Source organism: Microcebus murinus, chromosome 5 (assembly GCF_040939455.1).
Source record: "Microcebus murinus isolate Inina chromosome 5, M.murinus_Inina_mat1.0, whole genome shotgun sequence".
Classification (NCBI taxonomy): Eukaryota; Metazoa; Chordata; class Mammalia; order Primates; family Cheirogaleidae; genus Microcebus; species Microcebus murinus.
This window is the reverse complement of record NC_134108.1, coordinates 24,440,924-24,453,934: the sequence shown is the minus strand read 5'-3', so window position 1 is coordinate 24,453,934 and position 13,011 is coordinate 24,440,924. Positions and strand designations below refer to the sequence as shown.

General features: G+C 37.3%; 1 protein-coding gene across 1 annotated transcript in view; it reads left to right on the top strand.

The window, feature by feature from the left end:
* ECT2L (epithelial cell transforming 2 like) overlaps positions 1-13,011 on the top strand; it is a 90,069-nt gene that overhangs the window by 33,191 nt on the left and 43,867 nt on the right. The window contains exons 4-9 of the mRNA XM_076002922.1: positions 18-180; positions 3,901-4,156; positions 5,394-5,562; positions 7,388-7,526; positions 9,379-9,547; positions 12,453-12,581. Coding sequence (XP_075859037.1) covers positions 18-180; positions 3,901-4,156; positions 5,394-5,562; positions 7,388-7,526; positions 9,379-9,547; positions 12,453-12,581 — 1,025 coding nt within the window. The remainder of the gene's footprint in view (positions 1-17; positions 181-3,900; positions 4,157-5,393; positions 5,563-7,387; positions 7,527-9,378; positions 9,548-12,452; positions 12,582-13,011) is intronic.

Below are 13,011 nucleotides of genomic sequence, written 5' to 3'. Positions count from 1 at the left end.
TTTATCTTTCTTCTTAGGTGTGTCCAAGACTGGTTTTCAGAAAGGATACATATGGCCAAAGTGGATTTCTCTACAGTGTTACCACGCTTCATTTCTCTATATATCTTTTCCTTTCTGAGTCCAAAGGATTTGTGTGCAGCTGCCCAAGTCAGTTGGCCCTGGAAGTTTTTAACTGAACAGGTGTACTACTTGTCACTTCCTAGAAATCGGGTAAAAATACAACTGTATAGGACAAATTAGGATGGAAAAAGAAAAGAGAAAAGAAAAAGATTAAAATAAATTTTTTAAATAAATAAAATAGTTTTAAAAAAAGAAAAAAAAAAGAACAAATACAACTGTAATCTGTAAGTAGACTATTGGGGTAGCTACCTTCCCTGCAGACAATAGCTGAGGGTACCTGAACCATCAGTAACTCACCCTTACAGGAAGTAATGGGGATAAGTGAAATAGAATACTTTATTTCTATAAATAAATAAGGGGCTATATTCCAATAATTCATGTAATTTTAAAAAAATCTTTAAATATTCAATGTAATTATTTTGAAAGCATTTTATTTTTATTAAAGAGTTCATTTTTCTTCATGAAAAATAATTTAAGCTTTGGGTTTTGTATTATATTATCTATGATAACTCAGCTTTAGACAATTGCTATACAACCACACCTTCAACAGATCTCTCTTTGGGTAACATCTGTTGAAGAACAGATAGCTAGATCTTTTAAAAGCAGTTAAAGCAGTTAACAGCAGCAGCTGTTTAAAGTCAACATCCTACTCTGCCTCTTAGTACTTACGTGTTTATATAAAAAAAATAAATAAAATCAACATCCTCTGCCGTTAATTCTGCCTCTGGCCTATTTGTCTCTTCATTTTCTTTTAAAAGATTTAATAAAATGTAATGTAATGATAGACATACTTTAAATAGAAGTCAGTCATTTAATTTTTAAATTATACAAAATTTTTGGCTGGGCACTGTGGTTCATACCTAGAATCCCAGCACTTTGGGACTCTGAAGTGGGAGGATCACTTGAGGCCAGGAGTTCAAGATTACCCTGGGCAATACTCCTATCTCTACAAAAAACTTTTAAAAAATTAACTGGGTGTGGTGGTTCACGCCTGTAGTCCTAGCTACTTGGGAGAGTGAGGCAGGAGGATCGCTTGAGCTCTGGAGTATGAGGTTGCTGTGAGCTATGATTGCACCCACTGCACTCCAACCTGGGCAACAGAGCAAAACTCTGCCTCTAAAAAATGAAAACAAAAAACAAACAAAAAAAATAATACAATATTTTCAAGGAAGGCACATGTTGAGATCCTGATCTCAGAGATGAGCTGCTCTCTATGGAGGACCACAGGCTAAAAGCCTCCTGTGAACCCTGAATTTATAGCACTTAGAAAGATTCCTCAGAATCCAGGGTTAGTGTTTTAATGGATGGTATATTGTTTTCTGGGGGGGGGGTTTGTTTGTTTTTTTACTTTCAAGCTTTCTATGTTCCTATATTTAAGGTATGTCTTGTAAACAAAATATGGTAAAGGTGTTTTTGTTTTTTTTTTAACATTTGGCAATCTTTGACTTTTAACTGGGTATTATATTTGTGTAAATGCTGATATATGTGTATCTTACTATTTATTTTTTGTTTGTTCCATGTGTTTTATGTTTTTTCCTCTCTTGTTGTCTTCCTTTGGATTAATTAAATATTTTTTCAATGGTTAATTATAAATTCTTTAATAGTTCTTTCATGGTTACCATAGTGTTCAGAGCATATGTCTTTGTGTTCCAAGACAATGCAAGCAGCTTAGAACACTTTAATTCCATTTACCAGCCCTCCGCATTTTCTATGCTTTTGTTTTCAAATATTTTTATTATATATATTTATAAAATAAACATTTACATATAATGCATAAACATCTCACAAAACTTTATTACTATTGTTTTATATAGTCAATATTTGTTTGTATGTAACCATATATTTACTTTTTCTGTTACTCTTCATACCTTCCTATATCAATTTCTACTTGGGATCATGTTCCTTCTGAATTCTCTTTAATATTTCTTTTAGTGTAAGTCTGCTGCTGATAAATTCTCTTAGTTTTTGTTTGTCTGAAAATACCTTTATTTCACCTTCATATTTAAAGGATATTTTCATTGAGAATTTAAATTCTAGGTTGGCAGTTAATTTCTTATAGAACTTTCAAAATATCCCATTGTCTTCTGGCTTCCATAACTTTCTTAAGAAGTCAGAAGTTTAATTGTTGTTCCCTTAAAGGTAATATTTCTACTGTCTCTAGTTACTTTTTGAACTTTATTCTTTGTGTTTTGTTTTCAGCAATTTTATTATGCTGTACCTAGGGTGTGTGTGTGTGTTTATCTTGTTTTGCAGTGATTTTTGACTATGGGATTTTGTCTTTCATCAGTTTTGAAAAGTTCTCAGATGTTATCTCTTCATACATTGCTTCTAACCTATTCTCTCTCTCTCTTTTTCTCCTGTGATTTCAGTGCCTATAGACTAATTTAGTTAGACTAATTTACCATGTCCCACAAATTTCATATTCTCTTCTATGCATTTTTCATTCTTTTGATCTTTAGTGTTTTGGTCTAGATTTTCATCTGACCTATCTTTTAGTTTACCAATTATTTCTTTAGCTATATTCTAATCCATTCATTGAGTTTTAAGTTTCAATTGTCATATTTTTCAGTTCTAGAATGTTGATTTCATTCTTTTGCTAAAATTTTCTTCTTAGTCATTTAATTTCTTAAATATATTAATTATAGGGTATGTTTTTTCCCTGATGTTCATATCTGATAATTACAATATTTGCTATCTCCTGAGAATCTCTCCATAGTTACTAAACACCAGAAAAATAAGAAACAAACAGTTCTTATCGATTGTGTGTTCTAGTTAATTTTGATGGATTTTAAATGAGTACCAGATATTGAGTATAAAAAACTGATGTGATAATTTAGTCTCTGGACAATGTTATCTTCCTCTAGAGAGAATTTACTTTTGCTTCTGGCATGTGGTTAGGCTATAAATAGATAATGTAAATCCAATCAGGGAATGAAATGTTTCAAGGCTTGCTTCAGTCCTTGCCATAGTTTGTCTAACTCAGTATCATCCTTCCTGAGAAGGGTCTCATCTGAAAGCCTGGTGTGATTACCAGGGCTTTTCCTCTTAATGGGCTTGGAATTTCAATTTATGTCTTCTCTTCCCTATGACAATGCCTGATATTTTTTTTTAACTTCTAAGTCTTTTTGTCATGGCTTTCTGCTCTGCTTCTCAGCCTAATAAGCTTTACTTTGGAACTGGCAAATGCCTTGAAGCAAAAAGCAATGACAAATATTAGGCTATGTCTCCTCTTGGTTTCCCTTCTCTCTGTGGTATTTATTGCACAAGTCCTTATTGCATTCATAGCACTGTAATATATTAATAGCTTTCAAATAATCGTTTTATTATATTTAGTCTAGATATTTGATTAGATTGAACCACATGAAATTTACTGTTTTCATATGTCCAAATGATTGCATACTGGCAATATCATATGGCTCAATCCAACTGATTCTCAATAGAAGGGTTGATCTGAAACAAAGCATTATACCATTGCTAGAAGCTGAGTTCTCAGAATCTAGGGTTAATGTAACCAAATGCTATGGGAATACTGAATAAGTGTCACAAAGATAACACACATATGTTCATATATAATGTATATATTCATCAATGAATATTTTTCCTATGGAGTAAAGTATGCTTCTTACTTCTGAGTCAAGCAGAGATGGCAAATCAATTGCACCAGAAATCTCAATGTAATGAAAAAAATTATCTGTATACCTGAAAACATTATTGCTACAAAACTGCCTTAAAAAAATTGCAACTCATCTTTTTCTTTGTCTCTTTTTTTTTTTTCTGAAGGATTGCTTATGGATGCCCAAATGCATTAGGTTTGGATGGTTCCTTCCCTATACTCCAGCAGATAATGAGTTTGGGGCTTGGAAGCACCATTACATTGCTTGTGTGTCCACCTTAGATTGGCTGACACCTAGGGAAGCTGCTGCTATTTATGATACACTGAATGAACCCAAAACAGAAGAAGAAGACGAGCTAGAGGAGACACAAAGAGAAAAGTGCATAAGAAGAATAATCTGGGAAAAAATCATACTACGTAAGAGTGAGTAGCATTTAAAAATATTAACGTATCTAAGTATTGTAGAAACAAATGGGTTTACATGCAAATTCCCACAGAAGATGATAGCCTTGTCTTTCTGGAATAGTGTGAGGGTGGCACTCTTTAACTCTGTGGTCCCCAAGCCCCCGGGCCACAGACTAGTACTGGTCTGTGGCCTGTTAGGAACCGGGCTGCACAGCAGGAGGTGAGCAGCAGGTGGACTAGGGAAGCATCGTCTGTATTTACAGCCCCTCTCCATCACTTGCCTCACCTCCTGAGCTCCACCTCCTGTCAGATCAGCAGCAGTATTAGATTCTGCATTATGGTGAGTTGTATATTAATAATTATTTCATTATATATTACAATGTAAGAATAATAGAAATAAAGTACACAATAATGTAATGTGCTTGAATCATCCCCAAATCATCCCACCCTGCCTTGGTCCGTGGAAAAATTTTCTTCCATGAAACTGGTCCCTGGTGCCAAAAAGGTTGGGGACGACTGCTTTAAAGTATGTTCAAGATGACCTCTTTTTTTCTTTATTGTGTATTTCAAGTTAAATGATGAGAAAAACAAAAAGATTTCAGATGACATATATAAGGTTAAATATCAGTTGCCTCCCTAGTTCCTCCATTGCCTCCCTAGTTCCTTGGTTTATAAGACCAAAAACAAGGAAGTCAAAGAAGTGCAAACATAGGCAAAAGCCAATGAATAGGTTCAGAACAACAGAGTTGGGATTGGTGAAAAACGCGGAGAAATGAAAATGAGATGAGAAGCAGGAAGAGCGGTGTTTAAGAAAGAGAGAGGAAAGGGAGGAGAGAGAACATGCTTTCAGCTAAGCCTTCTGATTTACACAGTGTGTAAAAGAAAGCAATAAACTGGTTTGAGTTCTCCCGTCTCCCTCTGACTCACCCTTTGGGGAGATCATAACAAATAGGAAATTATTTGAAGCCAAGAAGGGTGCAAATGAATGTAAAGCCTATGAATTGATTAACTGGTCTCCACAAGAAAAGAGTTGCTTGTTCTCTGAGCTTTGTTTCTTGACCGAAAATGACTGGTAACTCGCAGCCCCAGGACCAAGAGGATAAGAAATCCAAACAAAGTGCACGAAAATGGCTATAATTATTGGCATTTGGAATATTGCCCTGGTACGGCTTTATTTTTGATGCCTTTATCTATGTAGACTTGGCTGGGAGAAACATGAACTAGTCAGCCCAGCCTGCTGCTGTTTGTTTTTCAGAGGAGTTATTCAAAGTTCGACCCCCTTGGGTGAGTGGAACACGCTGCTCTAGTTTGTTAAAACCCAAATGCCAACCACGCCTCTCCCAGACTGTGAGAGAACGAGTGGGATTACATGAAGCTTTGGAGAAACAGCTTGTTTTGGCATCGTTAGATGCCTTGCCCAAGCGGTAAGCAAACTTCCATCTACTGAACACTCAAGATCATCCTGTGATACCAAGAATTCATTCTAGAATAATTTAGCTAACATGCAGAAATCTTGCATAATTATATGGCTCCTCTCTGATGAAATATCAATAGAAACAATTATGTGATTTTCAAGAACAGTGGTCTTAAATATTCTTTTCAAATAGGGAACTATATAACGTTCAAAACTTATATTTTAAATATTCTGGCCAGGCACAGTGGCTCACACCTGTTATCCTAGCACTCTGAGAGGTCGAGGTGAGTGGATTGCTTGAGCTCAGGAGTTCAAGACCAGCCTGAGCAAGAGCAAGAGCCCCTTTCTACTAAAAATGGAAAAATTAGCCAGTCACCATGGCGGGTGCCTGTAGTCCCAGCTACTCTGGAGGCTGAGGCAAGAGGATTGTGTGAGCCTAGGAGTTTGAGGTTTCTGTGAGTCATGATGATGCAACTTCATTCTACCCAGGGTGACAAAGCAAGACTCCATCTCAAAAAAAAAAAAAAAATTCATTTTTTTGAGATGGGGTCTTGCTATATAGCCCAGGCTGGTCTCAAACTCCTAGGCTCAAACAATCCTCCTGCTTGCTGCTCAGACTAACAGCCTGACTTTAAATATTCTTAACCCTGCAATTGTGGATGTAGTATAGTTTCTGTATAAAGTTATTAAGCAAAAATAATATTTTCCACAAGTGTTTTTTATAGAGTGAGAGTATCCAAATGTATCTCCCCTTTATATTTGTGTGTGTAAACATAGTTCTCTTTTATTACTCAAAACAGAGAAACATTGGCTGCATTCAATGACCAAAGTCATACTATATAATGAAATTGCCAGAAATTAAATTCTTATCCTATTCATCCATTCTATCTAACATTAATAACTATCACAATTTGTGCAGCTACTTAGAAATATTTTTTTTAAAAAAACCTTTTTAGTCTGGATTCTAGAGATCATGTAATCTCACCCACCTATGTTTCAAATGAGGAAACTGAGGCCTACAGAGGTGACATAACTTGCCCAAGTGTCAAAATGTCAAACACTAGAACAGAGGTCCTCAAACTTTTTAAACTGGGGGCCAGTTCACTGTCCCTCAGACTGTTGGAGGGCCATTGGAGAGTGTGGTGCACATTCCACACATGCGCACTGTGGGCCTGGGAGGAGTTGGCTGCTAAACAGGACAGGCAGCGGTGGCAAAAACACCCGGCGAGCTGGATAAATGTCCTCGGTGGGCTGCATGTGGCCTGCTGGCGGTAGTTTGAGGATGCCTGCACTAGAACCTAAAATCCTCAAAATTCCCACACACTTTCAACTTCACCCATTGTCACTATGTGTGGATCTGTGTGTGAATATCTGTAAGCGTGGGCATGTCATTTACTTGTTTAAGGCACATAAAGAACTTTAAGAAGCACAGGGCAGCTCCTGTCCTGGGTAATGTGGGGTTGGAGTGAGGCCATCACTCAGAAACCCCTGAGCCTAGAAGGAGATTCAAAATCTCACAGTTACTCCTTTTTAAATGTTGTTTGGAAGTCCTAAGTATGTCATTACATTCATTTGCAATGCCAATAAGAGCTAACTTCCGAGAGACCTTTCCAGTGTCCCACATAGGGAGGAAGAGAGGCTCAGAGGGCAGATTTGGCCCCACCCCACCCGGGAGCCCCATGTGCTGCTGTCCCTCCAAACCGAGGGGAGAGTCTAGGCACTGAGGCCGTGTGCCTTGTAGAGTACAGGTGCCCAGAGGACACATGGTGTTCACTTACCAAAAACCAAGGTAAGAGAAAATGAAAAGTTTACCTATTCCCCTTTTTTTCTTATAGAAGCAATATTTCTGGAAGACATTCCTACCCTTTATTTTCAAAGAAAAATGGGCATGGAGTTTATAAAAATGGTGACAGCTCTTCATACTCTTTCCAGCCACATTTCATATTAATATCATCTCGAATTCCTGCATACGAGGTACACAGTGTGTTATGAGGCCAGCCTTTCCCTGAATTTTTTTTTTTTTATCTAGATTCGAGGCTGTGTGGCAATCTTTTGGCCACCATGTGTATGAAAATGATTCATCTCCTAAAAGGAAAACTAAGTAAAAATTTACAGACTCAAAATAGTTTTAAAAATCCAAAGCAATAAGTCAAAATTATTTTGAAAAAGAATTCAAGGCCCAAACTGCCTTGTATATAGGTGTTCAACAAATTCTTATCAAACTGAATTTGTGGCACTTAATCCAAAAGAAGAGCACAGTGATTAAGAATTATTTCAAAACTTCTCTGGAGTTCCCAAGGAATTTAATAATTTTATGTAACCCACCTTCTTGCAAAAGAAGAATGTCAGAAGTCCAATTTTGTGATCTATTTAATGAGTGTTCCTCTAAATTAAAATATGTTCTCTTTATAATGAAGTTAAATATTTTACTTTTAATATAAATAAGAAAAATAAAGAAAGCACAAAGATCTAGGAAAACAAATATATCTATATATGTGTGAGTATATATGTATGTATATGTGTGTACATATATGTATTAATGCATACACATAGGGACATATACTTATTTTTTTAAAAGTTCCTATTTGTAACAAAACAGCTGCTTTCAGGATATGCAATCGCTTTTCCTGAACATCTAGGAATTGGCTCTAATCATTGACAACTGGTGAGCTCAGTGGATCAGAGCTTTGATCTTCACGTGGGGCCACAGATTGTTCCCTTAATGTTTAGAAATGCATCATGCTGGGCACAGAGAGCAATTGGCAACAGAGCGTGGGTGAATAAACCGGTTAAGTTCATTCCCTGTTTGTCCACTTTAAAAGGTTATGGCATAAGTACTTATTGGATTATGAATGTGATGGGGGGTTAGATATAAAATAGGACATTGCCATGTGGTAGTTCTCTATTCAGTTGAACTGTGACCTTTAGAAAGTGGCATGAGGTTTTGGAGAAAATCAGCATCTTTAATGACTTTCCAACCTGTCTGCTGCTAAGAATTAATTTTATCACAATGAAATGTTTATCTGATTACTGAATTCAAAGAACAGTGGTTTTAATATTTATATAAACAGGAAATATTCATCAATATCAATATTGATATAAAAAATTTGAAAATTCATGCTTAAGAGGAAATGTAAAAATAATGTGATGTCAATTTTATGACTTTTAAAAGTTATTGGCCGGGCGCGGTGGCTCATGCTTGTAATCCTAGCACTCTGGGAGGCCGAGGCGGGCGGATTGCTCAAGGTCAGGAGTTCAAAACCAGCCTGAGCGAGACCCCGTCTCTACTATAAAAAATAGAAAGAAATTAATTGGCCAACTAATATATATACATAAATTAGCCGGGCATGGTGGCTCGTGCCTGTAGTCCCAGCAACTCGGGAGGCTGAGGCAGTAGGATTGCTTGAGCCCAGGAGTTTGAGGTTGCTGTGAGCTAGGCTGATGCCACGGCACTCACTCTAACCTAGGCAAGAAAGCGAGACTCTGTCTCAAAAAAAAAAAAAAAAAAAAAAAGTTATTTATATGCCCTTGGGCATGGTGTGCACAATAATAAAAAGGCTAGAAGAAAATAATCTCAATAATCTAAATCACTAATAGTACTTATTCCTGAGTGATGGAGTTACGAGTTACAATTTTCTCCTCTTACAATGAGAAAATAAATAAAATAATTTAAAAAGAAACGAATGAAGGAGGAAGCTTATTTTCTTCTTTCCATAATTTCTGAAAAGAAAATTCTTTTGAAATCATAGCATATATATCTCCATTGTATTTCTTTTATTCCAAAATAGCAGGCTTCAATTCCTACAGCGTTGGTTTCATTTTCCAGATGGTGGTCGAAAGCGTTAAGGTGGGTGTCATCTCGGTGGTGTATGAACACAGCGGCATAACCTTGGAGAGCCTGCTTTATCTCATAGAGAAAGCTCTGGAAGGGCGTAAGGTACAGAGCATGGGAATATTCAGCGATGGAGACAGCAGAGAAATCAACTTACTCCAAGGTAGGACTGGAGATTGACAATGAGCAACCAAACAACTTTGTGCTTATGCAGTGTTTGTCCACGTGTGACCTTCAGAGTACTATTTAAGTTCCGGATTTGCTAAGAAGTGTTAATTATGGCTGTATGAAGAAAGTTAAGCAATTTTTTTGATGATCATTTTTAAAATTGTAATTAAAGAAACACATAACCTCAAAGTTACCATCTTAACCATTTTTTAAGTATGCAGTTGAATACTGTGAAGTATGGTCACATCGTTGTGAAACAGCTCTCTAGAACTTTTTCATTTGGCAGAACTGAAACTCTGTCCCCACTAAAAACCAACTTCCCGTTTCCCCTCCCCACAGCCCCTGGCAACCACAATTCTGTTTCTATGAATTTTGAGTATGTTAGATACCTCATGGATACACACACTATTTGTCTTTTTGTGACTGGCTTTTTTCACTTAGCATAATGTCCTCAAGGTTCATCCATGTTGTAGTATGTGACAGAATTTCCTTCCTAAGGGTGAATAATATTTCATTGTATTTATATACCTTTCTTTATCCATTCATCCACTGATAAACACTTGGATTGCTTCCACCTCTTGGCTATTGTGCTACTATGAACATGGATGTGCAAATATCTCTTTGAGATCCTGCTTTCAATTCTTTTGGATATATACCTAGAAGTGGTATTACTGGATCAAATGGTAGTTTTGTTTTTAGATTTTTGAGAAACCTCTGCACTGTTTTCCATAGCAGTTGCGTCATTTCCCAATTCCACCAATAACGCACAAGGGTTCAAATTTCTCTATATCCTTGCCAACACTTGTTATTTTCTGTTTGTTTTGTTTTTTAATAGTAGCCATCCTTACTGATGTGAGGTAACAAGTTCTTTGCACATTTTTAAAGTTGGATTATTTGATCTTTTCATTTATTGAGTTGTAGGAGTTCATATATTCTGGATGTTAACCCCTTATCAGATATATGATTTGCAAATATTTTCTCCCATTCCATAGGTCTCCTTTTCACTATGTTGACTGTGTCCTTTGATGTACAAAAGTTTTAAGTTTGACGAAAGTGAAGCAATTTTCATAGCAAATACCGAGATCTATAAACTGGTGTGCCCTGACAACATTCATTATACTGCAAGGGAAAGGAATGGCTGACATCATTCACCTGTTATGGGGCAACTTTCAAAAATCTCAATGGTTACCCTATTTTTGGGGAAGGAATGTTTGAAATGTTTTAGAAGTAAACTTCTAGTTTCTATATTTCTTCTAACTTGCATCCTTCCTTGCTTATATTTAAAGTAGAATTGTTTTAAATTTTACTAACATGAAATCTTCCATCCTGGTGGGATTACAGAAGGAGGGAATAAGACAGCCCAGGATGAAGCTGGCAGGAAACTAACAAAATGGCAGAGTGAAGCCCTGAAGCTCCCATCAAATTGCTGTCTCTGTGGCTAGAATTCAGCATTCTTGGAAGTCTCAGCAAGATTTATTATTGGCAAAAATGAACTGCTTTTGTGTTTTAGCTTTACCTTATTGTTAGCTTTCCTTGTTTAGTTTAACTGTGCCTGGAGGAAATTGTGTCGCACATCAATTTTATATATAGTATATATAGTATAGTATATATATATATATTTACAATTTTATATAGTAAAGCACTTTGGGGGGATATATAAATTTATAATTTTTATATATGGAGGAATTAAATTTATAATTGATTACCTGGTAATTTGTCTCTCAATGGTGTAGAGGTGTCAATGGCAAGGTGACACCACTGGCATAAGTTTACCTCACATGAGTGGCTATGATAGTTTCTTGATCTCAGCATTTTTGTTCTCTAGATAAGAAAGGTTTTACAAAGTCACCTTTTCCTTATTTTCTTTTCTTTCTCTCTTTTCTTTCCTTTTTTTTTTTTTTTAAGAGACGTGGCTCACTCTGTTGCCCAGGCTAGAGTGCGGTGGCATGATCATAGCTCACTGCAACCTCCAACCACTGGGCTCAAAGGATCCTCCTGTCTCATCTTCCTAAGTAGCTGGGACTACAGGTGCACACCACCATGCTCCACTAATACTTTAATTTTTTGTAGAGATAGGGTCTTGCTATGTTGTTTAGGCTGGTCTGAAACTCCTGACCTCAAAAGATCCTCCCACCTCGTCTTTCCATTATAGGTGTGAGCCAACATGCCAAGTCCTTTAAAAAAAAAATAGTAATTAGTTTACTTCTATATAATTGTGGTGTTTTCCCAAAAGCTTTTGCTTTAAAAACAACATCAAAACAAAATCTCTTACCCCATCACATGAAGAGATCTTTCCATAGTGTATGTAGACCTCTCAATGGAATGGAGTGAAAATTCAGAATTCTTGTGCCTGACTTTGTTTTCATTTTGTTCCTGGGGCACAGGGAGACAGAGGTTCTTTAGAAATGGGTGCAGAGGTGAGCAGCTCAGTGGCATCATCACACTGAATCCCTGGGAAGTGAGAGAAAAGGAAAATTTCAGTTGATGTTTACCATCTCTTGGGAGCCTTAACTCGGCTCCGAACTACTTATTTTTTGACTGACAATTGTGGGAAACATTGCTACTTTGGAACTTGGTTGCAAACTCCCAGGACTTGACTGGCCACCCACCCTGAACCCTGCGCGAGCCTAGTAACTCACGCCGCTGCACAGCGGAGGCAGAAACGCAGCGTCCTAACCCTAAGTGCACAGTGTCCGGGTAATCCAGCGTGTGAAGGGGACAGTGGCCCTGGTGGTGGCCCTGACACGGTGCAGCATGAAGCAGAGGTGCCTTGGAGATCTTGGTCTTACAGGCAGATGTTGCTCTTTTGAATCTGTGGTTGCATTTTCACAAACCGCTAATAATTTCCGTTCATGATAATGTCACAAACTATTACGACATTTTGATTTTTTTTTCCTCAGGCTGTAAAATCGGTATTAAAAATTTGCTGAGGCCTGATGTGAGAAACTTCTGGGAGAAATTAGGAAGTTATGTGGCTGCTGAAGAAGAAGGGGGTCACGTGGACATCTTTGTGCCCCTTGGAGCGTCAGGTCAGTTCAGAACACACTATAGGCCACTTCATGGTGACATGCTGTGAATATGTGACGTGTCTCCAGGTCAAACGACTCAGTCGCATTTCAATTTTTATTTTTTTTCTCTATTTATACCTCACATACCCAGGTATTTGGGGGAAGTAAGGGTGGGGGTAGTGGTTAGAACAACCTACCTGCCCAGAGATAAAGTCACTAATGGCAAGACCCAGCAGCATTATTCATATTTATTCTAGAAAACACAATAAAATCAGCTTCCATAATATAGGGGAAGGTGCCTGACCAGCATAGGAACCATAGTCATTCAATCTGAGAAACCCCCTGCTGAGTCCTGAACCTGGAGAAAGTAAGAACTTGGCGACCGACCAATGACCGGAGCTGGAGTCCGCCCAGGCCACTTTTTAGCTGTGTGGCCTTAGGCAAGCTTGTG